At 39.0% G+C, this 21,098-nt stretch overlaps 1 protein-coding gene across 4 annotated transcripts in view; it reads right to left on the bottom strand.

Annotated features, from left to right (window-relative positions):
- The window catches only part of SBF2 (SET binding factor 2), a 388,549-nt gene that overhangs the window by 147,834 nt on the left and 219,617 nt on the right, over positions 1-21,098 (bottom strand). For all 4 annotated transcript variants that reach the window (XM_084854235.1, XM_084854251.1, XM_084854241.1 and 1 more), the window contains exons 5-6: positions 20,665-20,775; positions 16,934-17,039 (exon numbers count right to left, since the gene is read on the bottom strand). In XM_084854235.1, the coding sequence (XP_084710361.1) occupies positions 16,934-17,039; positions 20,665-20,775 (217 nt within the window). The remainder of the gene's footprint in view (positions 1-16,933; positions 17,040-20,664; positions 20,776-21,098) is intronic.

Below are 21,098 nucleotides of genomic sequence, written 5' to 3'. Positions count from 1 at the left end.
CGTTGCTACTGGGAAAACCATAGCTTTGATTATGCGGACCTTTGTCGGCAAGGTGATGTCTCTGCTTCTTACTATGCTGTCTAGGTTTGCCATAGCTTTCCTCCCAAGCAGCAAGCGTCTTTTAATTTCATGGCTACAGTCACCGTCTGTGGTGATCTTGGAGCCCAAGAAAGTAAAATCTGTCACTGCTTCCATTTCTTCCCCTTCTATATGCCAGGAAGTGATGGGGCCAGATGCCATGATCTTCATTTTTTTAATGTTGAGTTTCAAACCAGCTTTTGCACTCTCCACTTTCACCCTCAACAAGAGGCTCTTGAGATCCTCTTCGCTTTCTGCCATTAGGGTGGTATCGTCTGAGTATCTGAGGCTGTTGATAATTCTCCCAGCAATCTTAATTCTGACCTGTGATTCATCCAACCCGGCGTTTCTCATGATGTGCTCTGCATATAAATTAAATAAGCAGGGCGACAATATGCAGCCTTGTCGTACTCCTTTCCCAATTTTGAACCAATCGGTTGTTCCATGTCCGGTTCTTACTGTTGCTTCTTGACCCTCGTACAGGTTTCTCAGGAGACAGGTAAGGTGGTCTGGTACTCCCATCTCTTTAAGAATTTGCCTGAGTTTGTTGTGATCCACACAATCAAAGGCTTTAGCGTAGTCAATGAAGCAGAAATAGACGTTTTTCTGGAATTCTCCCAACTAAAGTTACATTTGCACAAATGGAGTTGCAGAAGCAGTTGCCAAACCAGCTGTGCATTCTGCTTACGCAACCGGTTGTGCAACCCACTGTGAATTGTTCTTGTGCAACCCATTCTGCCACCAGTTGTGCCTTGCACACGCCATTGTGCATTCTGCTTGCACAACCAGTTGCACAACACAGAGTTGCCGCTTGCACAACAGGAAGTTTCAGTGCAGCTCCACTAGTGCTATTTGAGTTTGCAAAATGACACTGTTGGATACTGTCTCATGTATTTATTTATTTATTTATTTAATAATTTTATAAGCCCTCCTTCAGAACAATAATGCAGGGTTATATGTTATAAAAACCATATAACAAAACACCATATTATGCACCACAAATGCGTTCACACATATCAGGCCTATGTCTTTATGGGCACAATCCTAGGCATGTATAGGGAGCTGCCTTATACAGAGTCAGACCACTGGTCTACCTAGCTCAGTAACGTCAACTCTGCACTGACTTTCAGTAGCTCTCCAGTAAGAGACTTTCCCAGGCTACCCGGGGATGCCAGGAACCAAATCCAGGTCCATTGCTCTACCACTGTGTCACAGCCTTTTGCTGTTGTACCTAAAAGATTCACGTGTGAGGCTGACTGCCAGCCATAAACGTGAGTGTTTTGTTACCATCTATCAGAAAGTTCTGAACACTGGGAAGGGAAAAGATGACATTTTCCTTTCCTTGATCTTTAAATTTTCCATTATAGTGCAGGGAGAGGAGTTTAGTTTTCTGGCGCATTTCCCTCAACCCTAATCCCCACTTCCAGGATATTTATTATAAGCTGTTAGAACCTTAACAGTTAGAGCTTAACAAGGCCAATTTCCTCTCTCCTCTCTTTATTCCTCCCCCACACACACACACACACACACGCACCATCCCCTGCAACTTTCACCTGACAACCTGAACATTCTGTGGAATTTTACACCAAAAAATTCCTCTACAAATGCCAACACAGACCTACGTTTATGCGTGCAGAAGTGTATGTGTGCATATGTGCGTGTGTGCATGCACAAAGGTGTGAAACTCTGCAATTTTGGCTTTAGCTATGCCCATTGCTGGTGTATCGACTCCAACAAGTTTCCATGGAGGTAATGCAGACCTTGACTGAAAAAATATGGGAGATAATTCACAAATTTACATAATGCTGCACAACTAGGAAGTTCCCCAAGTAAGCACAAGCCACTGCCTTCTGGGTGGCTTTACAGGCACTTGATCTCTTGGGCTCACTATTAAAAGGAATGATAACAGCATTCAATTTCATTTAATCCAGCAAGATCTTCTAGTTTTATACTGAACATTGTATTAAAATAATGGGTCATGAAAAATAATCCTTTGCAAAAAAATCTAGGCATCAAATATTTACAGAGGAAGCAGAGGCATTTCTATGCATGAATAGGTAGGACTATAGGCACAGTATAGCCAACCAGTGGCATGGCTTGGCAAACAGTATCAGGGCCAACACAATCCAGGCTCAAGTATGCTACGAGCAGGAAGTGAGAACTAACACTACATGCAACCACATGGTTCCAGATTACAAAAGAAGATAAAGCAAGTCACCAACTATGAAGCAAGCCAAGTGCACACATGTACACTATATTGTAAAGGAATTATGCATTTATACCATATCGAGGACATTTATTTCCAATTTACAGCTGAGAAAGGGTAAGACACAACAATAAGTGATCAGTCCAAGATCAATTCATCAATTCCAGAAAATTCTTAAGCAGAAAGAATAGCTAAGTAATAAAGAGTTTGCCTGGGCATCTGCGAAGTGCTTTCTCTGGCCACTGATCAACTGCAGCCTCTCTCCTCCCCATACACTTGGAATTAGGAAGTAGAGTTTGCAGATATATGGCATCCCTTCCACATAGTTTAAAGCCCTAGCAATTTTCTTTAGAAACTGAAGCACTGACTTGACCACCATTGCCAGCAGTCAACAACCACAGAGTGTGTACATTCAATTTACAGAAATGGGATGCAGGTAGTTAACTGCTATTGCAAAACCCAGCACAAACTTTCAAAATGATCTCCTCCTGCACTCCATTCCCCAGCCCTGCACATTTTAATTAAAAAATGCAGCTTCCTCTCCTTCAGCAGACAACTAAATAGTCTCTCATTCCCTCCTCCGGCCATCTTTCCCTGAACATGGAGAAGCAAGGAGAACTAGCCAATAGCTAAAACATCACACTTGTATTTAGCATTGGTGCTTTGGGTAGAAGAGTTTAAGCAGGAATAAAATGACATTTGCATTTAAAAGAATACAACTTTTGCCAGTTTCTTACCTTTAGACAGAAAATTTACTTACATGATCATCTCCAATTATAGCTTTTAGACAATTATAACTTTTGGCACCTCTTAAAAGGTGAAAATATCAAGTCTGTAGAAGTTAATGCACAACTTTGGTATGCAAGTCATATATGATGTGTACCCCAGGACTTCAACTGCAGCTGATATCAGCATGTTTTGTGCCAAAAAAACAGTAACTAGCTGCTGCTTTAAAAATTAGGAATCTTGGAGTTTGGGATTTTCGGAAGACAAGAATCTGCTAAATTTGTGGAAGTCCAGATAAATTCAGACAGTTGGAGGGTAAGGTAAATTATATTTTACTTTTTTAAACACCAAGCCTTGCTAGGTATTGCTTTTCAGAGTATTGGAAATGTCATTACTTTTCAAATTCTCTAATATTGTCATTACATATTTTGGCTACTATCCAATTGGGGTCCTGTGCACATGGCCAGCTCTGCTGGCCCTGGTCTGTGCATGGCCATGATGTACCACTTCTGGGGGCAAGCCCCATAATGAGAAAAAATGCTCATTTCTGGAAGGGGCTTGAGCGTTTGTGCTCATTTGGGGGCTTGCTCTTGGAAGTGCTACATCGTAGCGGCACGCGGACTGGGGCAGGCAGGGCTGGGTGTAGGTGAACTGGGCCCAGTGGGCTGGCTGTGCACACAAGGCCCCAGTTGGCTACTACTCATAATGTGAGGGTACATGGGGTGGGTTTCTTTGTGATAGCACACAACAAAAACAGATAAACTCTGAAACCATTCATAAGTATACGTTTCTGAAAAGTGGATGCATTTTTAAAATTTAAGTGATATGTGATTTAATGAAAGTAATGAATTGTGTGTGTATTTATATTTGGAGGTGTATATTTCAGAAGTAAGATTTAACTCATGCTTGAAGAGCACAGATAAGGGAGGCATTATATAAAAGCCATTTCAAATGCAGAAACGAGAGTCTTGTGGCACCTTAAAGACTACCATAAACACACAGGAGCCAAGGACTACAATTCTGTACCCATTTGTAAGGGAGAAAACCTCATTTTACTAAATAGGGCTTATTTCTGAGTAGACACAAATAGGATTGTTCGGTAAACTGAACTGCACAATATATTTAAATATTCCATATTTTTACAGTAACCCCATATCTTATAACACTAGTCCTAAGAACTAAATGTAATAACTGTTTACTTCTATTCCTTTTGTAAATCATTCCATTAAATAACCAAGCAAGATGTCACATTTAGCTCCTGAATTTTAATTTATTGCAACAGCAACATCTGAAGACAAATCAGTGTTGCTTCCTTATACTGGAAGGCAGAAGTATATTTGTTGGTAACCTTGAACTTTAAGGTACATCCGCGACACTGACTAGCCAGAGAGCACAAACAGACCAGACAACACAAAAACAAATCAACAAGCTTTCTAGTGTTGATTATTACAGATTAGGCTTCCATAGTCAGGCATACATCCTGTTGAACATTACACATATGCTGGAAAATTTCTTAACAGTAGTTTCCTGACTGACCTTCACTGTTTTCAAGGATTTGAAAACATATGTAATTTGCACTAAAATATCTGACTTCCTACTTTTTAAAAAATGTAATCCATCAGCCTGCTTCCTGTTGTTCTTTTAAAAAAAAGATTTAGGAGCTATGTGAAGACACACACGTACATGGTTCATTGTTCAAAATGTTTCATTATTCCATGGTACAATGTTTTAGAAGACTAAAACATTGCTCATTTTATTTAAGCATCTTATGGTCAGTTATAGACAGAAGATGAATGAATTTACCATGATCAATAAACTCTCTAACGAACATGATGCAACAGGTTTCGGGCTCTTAGAATAGGGGGCTATAATGAAAAGCTTAACAGAAGAAATAATCTGTAACTTAGTGAGACTAATCCACAAAAATGGGTCGACTACCAGAAAGCTTCTCTCAATGATTCTGGAGATTGACACAGCCCAGTACAGAAGTTATATAAGGCACCATCTTAATGGGAAGGAGAAACAGGCTTGGTTAAGAAAGAAACAATTTTAAAACTAATGCTATACTTTGAAATAATGTTCAGAGAAAATTGGTATACCTGCCTAGTAAACAGATGAGAATATTAACAAGAAGATACAAATGTAAATGATGTTAAATTATTTATTACCCATGTTTAATAAGGTAAGACAAGTTCAATGAATCTCTGGATTTAATATTTAAGCATACAGCATTAATATAATGTACAATTCAAACTAGAACAGCAGCACTGTCCAAGACTCCACAAATGTCAAAACATGAATGAGTTCTTATTTCCCTAAATGGAGAAAAAAGTTAAATATCTAGAATTGTCAGTAACTATATTTTGGCTAAACAGATCTTATGTGAGCACAGAAAAAAAGGTACACAAATCTTCTCAGAAGTGGTCATTCTGGGCACTATCCAAATGTGTCATTCTGAAACTACGTTCTGAACTATGCACAAGAGAAGAATCCAACTCAATTTATGTTTGTGCAAGTATGGTTGCACAAGCAGTTGTGCATTCTGCTTGTGCAACCCGTTCTGCAACCTGTTGTGCATAACTCTTGTGCAACCCATTTTGCAACCTGTTGTGTAAGCAGTTGTGTGAGCGTAATGGGCAACCGCTTGCGCAACAGAAAGATTCAGCGGAGCTCAGCTAACGCTCTTTGAGTTTGTGGAATGACATTGTTGGATACTGCCCTCTGAGAATTCCTCTACGTAGGTTCTTGACATCTGGTGTAGCATGCAGTATGGCATACATGATAATGACATAGACCAACAGGCCAACTGCAGAAAAATATAATGTGTAGACATGGAATGACCAAGAGGAGGACTGGCAAAAGGGGAAGGTTACTTTAAATGTTTTAATTTTTATTTATTTATTTATTATTGCATTTATATCCCGCCTTTATTCCTCTTGCAAGGAACCCAAGGCGGCTTACATTATCCTCCTCCTCTCCATTTTATCCTCACAACAACAACCCTGTGAGGTAGGTTGGGCTGAGAGTGTGTGACTGGCCCAAAGTCACCCAGTGAGCTTCCATGGCCGAGTGGGGACTAGAACCCGGATCTCCCAGCTCCCAGTCCAACACTCTTGCCACATATTAAACATATCTTAATATGTTTGATGCATGTTTACTTAAAGGGACAGCATGATATCAGTTCTAATTATTTGGAAATTATAATGATATTATTAACTGCTATGAGAATATATTATTGAAGGGCAAGGTATCAATGTTTTAAATAAATAAATAAATAAATAAAATTTATACCCAAATTGTTTAAAGTGCTGTACCAGAGTTTTAATTTCCTCTTGAAAATTGACTACTAAACTAGGCTTAAAAGAAAATCAAATCCTTATAATTATTTTATTATAATAAGCCACCTTGAACACCAGTTGGTGGGAGAGTGGAATAAAAATTAAACAAACAAATGAATATGAATTTTATGGAAACTGGGAAGATTGTTTTCTAGTATATAACCTCAACAATGATCTCTACAAAAATGAGATATAATTTTGTAATACATTTTTGTGTCTTGACATCTTCAAACAGTGCTTAGGAGTTGTTTATTTTACTAATCAAGCATCTGCACCAATATGTGGATCAAATGTTATATGCCAATATTTTATTCACAATCAGAAGCTGGAAGTAGATGTGAGTATTGGCAACATTTTATGTAGTAAACCACTTCAATGTAACTTTTTAGATTTCGTCAAGTGGTTTATATTTATTCAATAATAAATAAACATGCAAATAAATGTTCTTAAAAGGAGAAACAAGAACATTAAATGCTGATACTGAAGAAATGCTGAAATACAGTAATATCCTGTCAGTCTCCTGAGAATGGGTATTGCTAATAAAGGGAATCGTAATAATGTAAGAAAGTAATCCAAGATTGCAGCATATCAGAGGTAGAATTTTGAGAATAAATCAACAAAAAAAACCTGAATACATTACTAACTTTTGACATTTGAAAAAATAAAATGTATGTAATGGGGAAATTTCTGCAGATAACAGAGATAAAAAAAAATAATTAGGAAGAAAGGATGCTGCAGTTACAATTCTTAGAAGAGAAATTATCTTAGAATAATACATTCTTGTAGCATGCACAGGGAAAGTAGTCCAGGATATATAACAGTAGTTTCTTCTGCTTCCTGTCTTCCTGCCTACAAAGTCTTTGCTATAAAAACCCTTCACACTGGTGATATTGGTTTAATTGAAGAGTAACTTTTTATAACTTCATAATCACAGGATGATTAGCACCGGAATCATTACAGGAAATGTTGTACTAAGACAGACATATGTGGAAGACAACACAAATTGTGAGCAATCTGAGATTATCTTTGCTAAGAGTTCATAAGATCATACTACTTTGCCATGACTATTAGTAAAAAGGAGTGACATTCTATTCTCAAGGAGAAGGGAAAGTCATGGCCTTCACTGCGACTTCATTTTACACCAATTGCTTTTTGTTAAATCAGCAACACAATGGTGAGAGACCCTATCATATCTTGCAATGTTGGGGGGGGGGAGGAAAGGACTGGAACGGGAGGCAAAACTGAGGAAAAAACTAACTGCATTTTGCGGTGTTAGTAGTGATGCAAGAGTGAAACAAGGGAAATGGCTCCAAATCACTTTAATTAGATACACCATTTTTTCCAGAAATTAGGTAAGAGTTCGGTTGCAGCCAATATACCAACCCAAATGAAATTCTGGTGCAGATCTAGCTTGAAGCTATCTGCTCTTCATACACTGTCACTGTGCTGCATCTTACACACCCTACGTTCCTCTTGTTGCACAGAGACCTAAATGTTGTTATTCTACAGGCAACGTGTGAGGGAAACCCCATACAGGGGAAAAGAAGTCTGTCTTGGAGGGTATAATTCATGCCAGTGCTCAACTCTGATATATATTTTCCATGGCAAGGTTCATCTCTAGAACATATTAAGAACAGATTTAAGGGTTCATGATCAAGTACAGAATACATTGGTGCTGAGTTAACAGAGTCCTCACATCTCATAAATTAAGGGAAACACTTCCAAATCAGAGGGGGATGTTTGAGCCCCAACATTTTTTAATTTTTTAATTTTTTTTTTTTTAAATAAGCACTACCGACTTCAACATTTTCTGTTCCGTGACATGTAATGGACAAATGCCTACATTCTAAAGTCACTTTTTAAAGACAGATCATAGGTTTGTTACATCCATGCCCTTCACCTTTCAGAATTAGTGCAGATAAAAATATATGAAAGGACTTATCAGTTTTACCACATGGGAAGTGCGTAGGTGCAAGACATTCAGTATCTCAGCAGAATTTCAAACAACAAGCAATTAAATCCTTCACATATATGGCACTGGCATGCTACAGATGAAATATATACACAGCAAACAAAGAAATATGTACACATACAAGCAAACAATTAGAACAAGCACATTTTAAGAAAAGACTCAAGGTAGACAAATAATTGTTTCTTGTTTTTCTCAAGAGAAACTAACAATGGATGCATGTCTATAAAAAGACTGGCAAAATATAAGCCAAAATAAAATACTTCCCCGCCCCCTTGATACAAAAGTATCTGTTTCATACTCCCAAATGTAAGCACAGGTCAGGACTATTGATTGTTCAACATATTTGGAGAATGATACATATTTTCATTTTTTAAAATTATGTTTAATAAATAAATAAAATAGTCACACTTAATGTTTTATGGCTTCCTCTCTGTATGAGACGTCATCTACTTCTATTAAAAGGGGGAATCCTGGCAGACGCAGCACTTCATCACGTATTTAGTTGCCAGTTTATTCTTTTTAGCATTTATATTTTCCTGTTCCGGATGCCATTTTTTGCATGCTTTGTAATTGGTTTCCAGAATAATTAAGCCAGCAAGTTCCAGGGGAATAAAATAATTTTTTGGCAATTCATGCTTGAAATAGGTCACTGGTTGGTCAACATCCTGAAGTAAATGTGTTCTAGTATTGCCTTGATACAAAAAGATAATACTCCAGTCACTGTGGTCATAACATCCTGAAATATTTCAGTGGGCAAAAAGTGGATGGATGACATGGCACTGCCAACTCTCACATATGATTTGCAGATATCAGGAACTATAATCCTGTGTGCCACAAAAATGTATGCCATTCCTTTTCATTTTAGTTAGGTGTGAAATTTTCCAGAGTGAATTACTTTGAGAACAATCAAGTAGAATTTTCAAAGATCCTTATATGGCTAATATTGCTTCTGAAGCCATTAATTCTTCGAACTTTACAGTGTATGATAATTGGAAGTAATTTTGTACGCAAAAATTAAAACCACTACTTCAAAATGTACTTAAGATTTGTTATGGTCTAGCACTGAAGCTGCAAATTCCAGTGATCAGTCATCCTAAACTGTGTGTCTTCAAACAGAAATTCTGTTCCTCTTGTAGGGAATCAAAAGTTAAACTTATAATTAGTTCAGACAGCTACAGTTCCTGCTAAATTTGGTATACATGCACATTTCCAGCTCCTTCCTCCCATCTCAGCTGTTTCTCCTAACTTACCATGGGCTGCCTCGAGTGCCATTTTCTTGAAAGAAAGGTGGGGTACAAATCAAATAATTAAATAATAAATACCTTCTCAGGTCCAAAGGCCCAGACAATGAAATGGCCTGGATAGATAAAAATCTTACATTTGACGGTTTATTTGGGGAGGCAGTCAGCAAGACAGCCTGTCACTAAATAGTAAAATAAATGAAAGTAAATAGATTACCTAAATAGTGTTGTGAGAGATGGCTTTGTAAGTACAAACCTGTGAACTTTCCAAAGGAGTTTGAACACTTATGCAGAAATGGAGTTTGCCCTCAATTCACCAGTGGTGCTCAAAGAAAGCACGAAATCCAAATGACAGGTACACATGCATTCATTCATGCATTCATTCATGGGTGCTTAAGAGAGTCTGAGTTGAGATGTGGCTCCCTGATATGTGTAAATGGATGCTTTAAGGACATCTGTCTGTTGCTCATGTTTTATATATTTGCTGAGGGTAACACCAGTATATTTGTAACAAACAGAATTGTCATGTAAAGTGCAAAGACCACCTTCTCCCATACGAGCCTGCCCAGGACTCATTTTCTTCAGGAGAGGCCTTTCTTTCAAGCCGCCACCTTCAGAGGTGCGTTTGATGGCAGTGTGAAAGAAGGACTTCTCAGTGGCCACTCCCAGGCTGTGGAACTCCCTGCCAAGGGAGGTTAGGTTTGCTACCTCTCTGCTGTCCTTCTGCTGGCAGGCCCTTGGTGTGAAAGCAGGTCTGCTGGGTTGGATGCTGTTTTTATTGTTATTGTTACTGTTATGTTTTTAATTGTGTTTTAATGTATTTGTTTTTTTATTGTTTTAATCAAGTTTTATTTATGATTGTAAGCTGCCTTGAGTGCTATTTTTCTTGGTATAAAGGTGGGGTACAAATAAAATAAATAAAATAAAGGGGCCCTTCTTTTCCAGCAATCTGGCCCTTACCTAGACCTAGGCAGTAACTATTCAACAAAACCACAATAGCTTGACCTATGCTGTGAAGTCAGTAAAATTATGTCAGCTATTTTAATATTTTAAAATGTAGTTCATATTTCTAAATGTAATTTTAAAAAATATACTAGATGGAAACGAGTATTGTTCAGACGTATATTTAAATTTTGATCTTACTAGACTTGCCTTTGAACTCTTACTCAACTTAACTTGTAAACTGATCCACTCATCTCATACACCGGTTTGGGTTCATCAAGAAAGTTAGACCTTGCATCTTGCTGTTCTTAATGGACCAGAAGAAACACAAACCAAAAGGCAGAAAAGACAAAGTTGTAGATATAGCTCAGTCCTAACAGTTGCACTTACCCCTCAATAAAATAGGCCTGCAGTTTGCTATGTGAATAACACTTGTTTTTTACCCAGTCAGCAGCTCCCTCGTGGCCCAGGATGGGATCTAATTCTGGACAATTTATTATTATTTTTAATGGACCCATATGTCTATTAGCTGACAGAGACTGAAACAATTCTTGAAAGTGAGATTGCTCCCCAAAGGCTTGATATTCCCAGAAATCAAGTTTAAAAATAGGTGACTTGGCTTTCATTGCCTAAGCCCAGCCCTTAGAACCGACATCACTTTCAAGATGTGGGGAATAACAATAAGACTCCCTCTTGTCAATTTATCATAAACACATATCTTAAAATAAAGTCTGTTTCAAAATTATGGTTCATTCACGTGTCTCATGAATTACTAAAGATTCAAACTATTTTGGACTATTGCCCCCAAATGTAGGCTGGCGTTCAGGATGTTTCTCTGTTCAGAAACAATGTGTCCTGGGTGGTGTAGGGAGGACCTCCCTTATTTTTTTGCCAAAACTGGGGAAAGGGGGGTGGGTGGGTTACACATTATCATTGCACAATGTCTCTCTAAGCAAACAAAAAATGATTAATTAATTTTGTAATTGCTGACTACTCCATATTTAGTAAACATATGGGAACAATTTGTTATAACAGCTCATATTTGTGCTAAAGCAGCTATATTTACTTCTTTAAAAAAGATTTTAGAATCACTCACACAAACATTTTACTTTTCATAGGACACTTTCCATAGAATGACCTGCAATATCAGAAAAAAAATATGTAGGGCTGCCTTTATCGTTGCAAATAATTTGCCATGAAAAAGCAAGAAACAATTATTTAGTAATCTGGAATTCTTTACCAGTGAGAAAACTGCTCCTGGTTGGTGGAGGACAAATATACATCAGACTGTCTGCCTCTTTCTTTCAATGGAGGGAGTAGCTGTGCCAGAGTGTCTGTGTACAGCTAGCTTCCTACCAAACTTTTATATTTAGCACTCAGGCCTTAATTTAGAACAAAGAAAGAGCAAAGACGGAAGAGTAAAATTGCACCATTCCATGCTAAACCTTCCAGACTAATTTAACCATTCATCTGAATGCAAAAGGCTAGAAAAAAGAATGATGCAGAAAATGTATGAAATACTACTTATTAATCCTTATACTTATGAGGTTTTTTAAAATCAATTTCAAATAAGTAGCTACAGTAACATTTGAATTGAATTAAATATAATCAAGAGTTGAAAGCTGGTCCGAGTTTAAAACAAATTATAGTATAAAAAGCATGTAGGCTGTATTGAGAATTAAAAACAAACAGAGATCATATTTATTTAGCATATGACACACATTGCCAGGGAGTCCACAATGTTTTTACACGGTAGATGTTCTGGCGCCGGTAGTTGCTAGTCTTTGTTGCACTGATGCACCACAAGAGGGCGAGCTAGCTTTGCATCAGCTGGCCAGCAGCATTCTTCGGGAAGTCAGCTCATCCGGGCTTTTTCTCCACTGCTCCTCCATCGACTGCATCCAGGCAGATCCAGCGCTGGGTCCTGCTCCCCGCATAGAGTGCTGCCAGCGTTTCCCCCCACCGAAATGGGGGTACCTATTTATTTTATTTTATTTATTTCATTTCTATACCGCCCAATAGTCGAAGCTCTCTGGGCGGTTCACAAAAATTAAAACCAAACAGCACACAATAAAACAATTTAAAACATATAGAACATTAAAACCACAATATTTATCTACTCGCAGATGGTAAGCTTTTACCATCTGCTAGGTGGGCAGGAGCTAGGGATGAAATGACAGCAGCTCACTTCCGTCATGCAGAGCTGGGCTCGAACTGTTAGAGTGTTGACCATTTCTGGCTGGCAAACTCCAGCGTCATTAAGCCGCTGCACCACCCGCATCCCTTACAGAGATTATATAATACTGCCCAAGACAAAGAGACTACAGCTGACTAATCACATTTAATTAACTATAGCAAATATACACCATAATGTCTCAGAAATACAGGAACTGGGGGCTCAACCACTCCCTATAATTTTTTCTCTATTCAGTACTTTTAAACTTCATTTAACTGTGAAAGTAGTCATGGAGGGACCAAGCACCTCGTGAAACACCCCTAATTATTTTGTGACTTTTTGCAACTGTTTGTAGACATTCCCTTCCGCCCTGCCACGTCACATAATTTCCTGCTCCTCTTGTTGCATTTCTATTTGAGTAAAACCAACCAATCAGGGATAGCACACTGGATGTTACAATGAAATTAGGATGTGTACTGATGTCAATAAAGGCAAAAGAAGCACATTTAGAGTGTGTACAATACTTCCTACACCATGGGCGATCCTAGCCAATCAAGGATCACTTTCATAACTAAACTCTTTTGCAGCTCTTACACAATCATCCCTGAAAATAATGTGAACAGGGGCCTTTCAGAACTGAAGATTTTCAGAAAAAGACCCCAACCCCCCACAATTTGACTCAGACCTATTTGTAACTTATATAATCTGCATCAAATTGTTTGGTTCTAAGGGGAAGGGAAAACACAAGTCATGAAACACTATAATTAAAAGTGCATGCATATGAAAGGTCAGATATGTTGCAAACCTTTCTGAAATATTTATCAGTAGGAATGTAGAAGTTTCCTTCCTAGGTACTATGTAAAAAAAGGGGGGGGGTGCTAGAAAGCAGCATTTTTAGAAAACACTGATTTTGCCATTTCCCCCAGTCGCCTGCTTACAATAATGAAAGTACTCAGAATGTATTGTCTACATGATCTATCTTTACTCTTGTAGTCAATTAACTCTGTACAGCTTGATTATTGGTGATTCAGAGAGAAAAGGACAGTAAAACCAGTAGAGGAAGAAAGAGCACATTGATGGAAAATATTATGTACACACTAGTCACACTTTACCATCTTCAGCTAGAGCCTTGTCCCACATGTAGTAGTATAAGGTGTATAAATCTTTGATTCTCTCAGTGAAAGCCAGGGATTCATCTCAAAGTTATTTAGCTTCATGCAACAATCTCATATAAATTATGATTAAAACAAAATCCACCCAAATACTGTACCTCAAATCTCCACATTCTAATAGGCAAGCCACTTTCATTCATTATATTAAGAGCTGCACTATGTGTTCCTACAGGTGCATAATATTCAAGAAGATTGTAAGCCAATTTAATAATATGTCCAGTAGCTTTCCTAGACTTCTGAAGGTTCTCTATAAATACTGCAACGCCTGTGTTCTTCAATTCCAAAATTGTATGAAACTTGCTGAGTGAGTCCCACAAACATGCCACTGTTAGGCATTTGTTTGTGTTCATTGATAAGCAGTGAGGATCAATTATTCAAAAATGAGTCTATGCCAACAGCCTTTCCTCACATTTCAAAGCATGCCATTAGATAACGATACTCTACAATTTGCTTTGTCAGTATTGTGACCTGAGGGGTAGCTAGTTTTCCAACTCCAACCACTTACATGCATTTTCTGTGGCTTGGGGTATATTCATGCTGTCTGAGAAACTTGCTTCAAAATTTTCCAGTCTTTCATTCCTGCATAAGGTTTATTTTAACATTTGAAAGCAATCTGTAACAGAAGCAGAACCACGAGTCGGCTATGATAGAGTACACTAAACATCTTTGCTAAATGTATTTCCTGTTGCAAATGGTATGCTTAAAATTAGTTGGCATACACTAAAATCTATGTTCTCACTAACCATGGAATACCTAATATGCTTGTTTTTAGCAACATCTTCAACAACGCAATGATTTTTTTCAGTCTATCAACAGACTGGTTAGATTTTGTTCTATTCCCATCATATAAATCTCTCCAGAGTCTGGTTGTCTTAAGTGTTCTAGGGTCCTAATCCTATCTACATAAGTGGCTCAATAACTACAGTGAAATTGTAACAAGAATAGGATTACTCAGATATGAGTTACTGGATGGCTTAAACCTGTTACTCAGCACATTTTTTTAGAAGTGAACAAAACGTTCTGTATTTCCTGCATCACTATGGCTTTTCACTGTAGATTGAGGACATTAAGTGTAGTTCTATGATTGTTCCCCCCATCCCACCCCAACAGCTTTCTTGGAAAGAAGCTGTGGGTGGTTTCAGTTTCAGCAGTGGACTGGTGGAAGTACTAAGGGGCCTTAACCACTTCATTGCTAGCTATTTGTCTGCTCAAAATAATAATGCTTTTCTTCTTCCAGGGAAAAAGATAAGGGCACTCTATCTTTTACTTTATCGGAAGAAGAACATTTGGGAGGGAGATTTTGAGCAGACAGACAGCTGGGAGGAAAGGCTGGGGAGTGCCAGAGTTTCACCCAATCTGATGCTACCCACAGCTGCTTTGCACAGTAAAAGAAAGCCTTCATTAAGATCAGACAATCATGAAACATTTTGTTCTGCCATGACTCTAAGGACATGGTTGCAGGAAGATTTTTCAGATCCTGGAAGCATTCAGCACACAAGATATCCAGAAACCACATAACATCTATGCTAACCAGATACTTTTCTGCTACTTCACCACAAGGAAGACCAAAGAAACTATGGTATCAGCCTAGGTAGCCATGTAGCTAAGAACACAAACTGCAAAATCCTGTTCAATATAGTTAGTGCTCAACCACCCTTTGTTACCACTTTCTGCCTTTCTGGATTTGTTCTAAAACATCAAACTGAATACAGGCAGCTTTCAAGAATGCTCTATAAAGATATTTCCCAGTAACAGCTGGTGATCTCAGTGGGAGGGGAAGAATTCCTTCGTCTCCCTGAAATCCACTGTAGTGACTACACAGCTACCTATGTAGTGCTATTAGTACCTTCCCAAGGCTTTCTAATAAAACAGGAAAGAAAATAGTGCCGCCTGAGTGCTTCTTTCTTGCCACTCTGCAGGCAGCCCTATTTCAAGCAACATCATACAGTTCTGCTGCATTTTTGCCATTCAAGAAATAGAGCCAAACTACAGGGTAGATACATAGCAAATCCTATGTTGCTATGATCCCATACTGATAATTCTGGCACCTCTTAAGGAAACATAACTTCATTGTAATCCAGAAGATAGGAATGCATCCTGGGAAAAGGATGCACTTTACCTGGGGAGGTAGTGGGCTCTCCCACACTGGAAGCATTCAAGACGAGGCTGGACAGCCATCTGTCAGGGATGCTCTGACTTGGATTCCTGCATTGAGCGGGGGGTTGGACTCGATGGCCTTGTAGGCCCTTCCAACCGTACTATTCTATGATTCTATGAAAAAGGCATAGCTGAATGCATGGAATATCACTGCAGCATATACAGGCCCCACGCAAGTACAAAGAATACCTAGCTTCATTTATTGACAAGTTGCCACTGACGTTTCTCTCTCTGAACGGTGTACTCCAAGGGGTTCTTTTCTATGTCTTCTCTCAAATAACCAGGCTTGACTGACTGGCTTTCAGTGAAAACAATGTATGTATTTTACTCTTCCTGTGTGTTATAGTTCTTATTTGCCCCCATTTATTGCAATACCTTCATCATGAAAGTAATTAATTTGGAAACACATGCATACATATACAAAGAGGTGTTTTTAACTTTGCATTATTTAAAAAACGAGAAGGGAAGGGAAAAGATCAGTGTTGCAGAGCAGAGGAAAAAAAACAGTTCAAGATAAATAAAGAGAAAGAAAGATCACACACCAAATAGATCTCTGCACTATTTCAGTCTTAGAGGAATATATCTACTTTTGGAAGGATGTAAAAGTTGGTACCAAGAGTTGCCATATTAGAAGTATGGTACAATGCCTCAAGTCACTGTAAATTATATTAACTTCAGAATTATTTGCCTCAGTTGTGGGGGAGTGAGGAGCAAATACAAGAGCCAAACAGTAAACAAGTGGATGCAGCTATAAAAAAAGAAGCTCAGTTTAGATCACCTCAAGGATATATTCAAACTGTACTCCAAAATACAGGAAAAGCAACATCTTGAGTTTTGAGACTCAAAACTAGGCAAAGTTAGTATTTCCTTTGTGCAGTTACTTCAGAAATAAAAATATATAATCATAATCCATAAAGTGACATACCCAGTTGTTGAAACAGAAGAGCCACACTAGTCCCCGTAACAGGAAGACTATCATGTAAAGGAGTTTGTATCAGCTGCCTGTCTCCTGCTCCTAGGGAAAATAGTTTCTGTAGAAAGATATTTTAATAAACTATCATTGCTTATGCAATATGAGATAAATTAATTAAATTGCACTACTATTTACCAATTTTAATCTTGGAGTCCTTAAACATCATTGCAAGGTCCACAGTGACATCCAGAAATTCGCAACGCCCACTGAACTGGTGCTTGCCCCTGTCCTAAACATCTATCAATAACTAAAAGATCCATACAAGTTCTCTGTGCATCACAGAAAACCTCAAGGGGGTAGGGGTCTCTCATTTCCTACCAGGCTTTGGAAAAAGTCAGCAGTATTATTAACCTTCTGCTGATTGTGACCACCTCCAAAGCTGGACCCCGTTAGGCAAGACACATCCTTCTCCAATCCTTCTCCAAGAATTCCAGGCCAGAGGTATTGTGTGACTTCACTCAAAGAACTAGTCTTAACTGATTGGCTTCCAGTGAAAACACTTTAAGGCAGGGGTAGGCAACCTTTTTGAGCATGTGTGCACATTTGGCAATGTGAGAAATTGTCCTGGGCATCACCACAAAATGGCTGGGTTGGGATGTTTGGCTAGCCACAAAAGACAAGTAACCTGCCCAAGAGACTGAGTACAAGGCAGAGGCGGGGTCTGAACTCCAACACATGGAACAACTCCATGATCCCACAGTTTTCAGTGCCAACAGAAACCTATTTCACAGAAGTCAAACACATCATACATGCAAGTGTGCATACAGGCACAGACCACACAACCCTCCCTCCCTTCTCCCTTCACCACAAGCACATGAGAAACTACACTAATTCTTTTTCAGGATCCTCCAAAATCCCACCCTCAAAAAACCTCTTTTCTCTTTCTCACACACTTGCATCTCCATCCATTCAGACATACAAGCACACTACCCTCTCCAACCCCACAGGTTGCACCCCCATTCTCTTTACCCCCTCCCCCTTACCAGCAGAAGTGACAAGAGTCCCTTTTTCTTTCCCCCCTTCTTTTTCTTAGTGGCTGGGATCATTTCAAAGCAAAGTGAGGGCCTCCAGCCGCTACTATCTTCATTTCTTAAGAACACCTCTGAGCCCAGAGACATTCATGGGAAATAAAGATAGTAGTGGCTGGAGGCCCTCACTTTGCTCTGAAGCGATCTCAACTGCCAGTAAGAAAATGTGTTAATTTTTTTTTTAAAAGTGGGAGGGGTGGGGCATTGTGGTGGGCACCAAGAAAGGTATCTGGGGGCCCACTGGTGCTCACAGGAACCATGTTGCCTACCCCTGCTAAGGTATATACATTTTATTCATCTATCTTGTACTTCATATTGGATACCCTAATGACTTCTTGCAAAGATGGTAGGGAGCAACAGAATGGGATAGTAGTGACGAACATTTGGGACTGCTATGTAATATTTACTTAAATACTAACAAGATGTCCATTATGACACGTTTTGTGTGGGTGTGTGTAAGGAGGGCCCGAAAATGCAACCAAACTAAAGACTTTAGCTGGACAAGAATGAAGTCATATGCTTTTTCAGTACATTGGCATCTGATGAGAATTAACCTCTCAACAATTGATATAAGCCCAACATTGATAAAAGGCCAAAACAGGAGATATGTAAAATGAGTGACTGCATTGAATTTGTCTTTTTTTCTTTAAAACAGCACCCATGGGAGGAGACTGATCAAGATCAGGACTGCACTGTACAATGAGGGAGTGTTACCCCTTTCTCCTTTGTGCCATGGCCCAGGGAGTTTCCTTCATAGATGTCATTGGCAGCTTCACTCCCAAGGAAAATAACAGCTTTGAGAGGGGATTTTTGTCAGAAAGGTATGTGTGTGTGGTTGTGCACGTGTGCGCGTGCACAGAGAGACAGAGAAATGGTTAAACCCCACTGCATTCCACGTTCCTGATCAGGTCCCCCATCGCTGCTATTTTTATAACAAAATGGATACGTTCAATGCACTAATGCACTGAATATATTGTCTATTTGGAGACTAAGTGAATCTGTCAGTGATGTAAGTGGACTCATTTCCATAAATATGAAAACTCTGGGCAGTATCCAAACAGGCCACTCTGCAAGTGGGGCCCACGGCTGATTCTGTTCCACAAGCGGGGGCCACTGCTAATTCCATTCCACAAGCAGCACCCACTGCTTGTGCAACGGGGATTTAATGCTTCCTTTAGGAAGCCCCAAAATGAGCGAAAACGCTTGTTTCTGATTTGTGACAGGTCGGCAAAGCTCCCTTATATGAGCTCTGCTAACTAGCCCCATTCCAGAAATGAGTGTTTCCTCTCATTTCTGGTTTTTAGAGGAAGCGCTAAATCCCTGCTGCACAAGTGGGGGGTGCCACTTGTGGAATGGAATCTGCGGTGGCCCTCACTTGCACATTGGCCCACTTGGATACTGCCCATTGAAAGGAAGAGAACAGATGTGTCAATCCCAGCCAGTCAGGCCACTGAGTATGGGAAAGGAAGCAACTAGATGAATGGGAAGGAATTTGGATGGTGACTCAGTTAGGACAGTCTGGCCCACGGGCTGAACTGGGCAGAGCAAATGAAGAGAAGAGGGGTAGGGAAATACTCAGTGCTAAAACAGGCAGAAGAAGAAAGTGCACAAGAACATAGAAAGCTGCCATATACGCCGTCACACTAATTGTCCATCTATCCCAGTATGGTCTATTCTGACTCCAGGTTTTCAAGCACAGAAGGCTGATTCCTATCACCTGCTAACTCTTTTTTATTGGAGGTGCCAGAGATTGAATGTGGGACCTTCTTGCATGCAAAGCATATATGCGAAAGAGAGGGTGCTGAGCAGGAACTGAAGCCTGGAGATTGAGAACAAATGTAGATATGGTATAATACAACATTGGTTGCTTGGCTGGGCTATCGTTACCACCAAGTTCAATGAATATGTAAATGAATTAACTGTAGGCACATACAAGCAGCAGTTGGGAATTAAGTTAAGCGATGAAGGAATAGGAATTAGAAATTCTAGCTTCCTCTCCAAGTAACCTACGCTTCATTCTTCAGTAGTCTGCTAACTTGCATGCCACTGCCTCCCTGTTTCCCCTTAACAGTTTCCCATCGTGACTGTGCTCCAGTCTACTGTCAGTAGGGTATGGTAGCAGCAATTGGGAGGTGTGGGACAAAGGCTCTATTGATGGATATCATCATGTCCTGCTTCTGAAATTTGCTATGGCATCTGGATGCCCATTGTCAAGGCAGAATGGCCAATACTTATAAGTTCTGTATAGATATTCAATCATATGGCTCATGTTACCAATGTGCAACTGTTTCATCATTGTTCACCACTAAAACACTGAACTACATCAGAATTTAAAGACTCAATAAAAGCAAGTTTGAAGAAAAGTTCCCCTCCTCATGTAAACCAAGAAATATTTTGAAACACTAGTAATAACAAAAGGTTGAACTTTGCAGAGTTTCTGAACTGATACTATGCGCTGTAAAGGCAATCGCAATGACAAAATTAACCCTTTGACCTTATTGTGGAATGGAATTCTTGCTCCCTTTAGAAGACGGGCCATTGGGACATACTCAACTGAACTATGGTCCTTTATTAAATCAAAATATTTGAAGAATTTATTTTTTGTTTTCTTCATAAATTAAATTAACTGAATAAATATCCTTTTTTCCTATTTACCTGTGACCCTCCAGCAGCAGGAACAAAGCATGAACAGAGATTTGCAATGAGACTCTCCAATGAGACATTCAGGTTGTCCACGTACACAGTGTAGACCAAGCCAAGGCAAGCCTTAAACATGAAATAAGAACATATAAAATTGTAACCTGGGGAAAAGCAAATACTAATAATGATTAAAAACTATATATTTATAGTATAAGAAATGCAATCTTAGAATACTTAAACACACCACAGAAAAATTAATGAAATGTAGCAATAAGAGCTCAAGCTTCTTCTGAGTTCAAACTGCAAAGCTTTATCAATATTTTCCATATGCATGTGTGTGTGTGTGTGTACATGTATGTACGTATATAGAGAGATAATTTTAGATATATACATCTGAAAAAACTTGACCATAAAGCAGACCATACTGTTTTACTCATAATCATTAGAAG

This window comes from Heloderma suspectum, chromosome 1 (assembly GCF_057233095.1).
Source record: "Heloderma suspectum isolate Gila_16-S chromosome 1, 16-S_ref, whole genome shotgun sequence".
NCBI classification, from domain to species: Eukaryota; Metazoa; Chordata; class Lepidosauria; order Squamata; family Helodermatidae; genus Heloderma; species Heloderma suspectum.
This window is presented reverse-complemented; position numbering and strand designations above follow the sequence as displayed.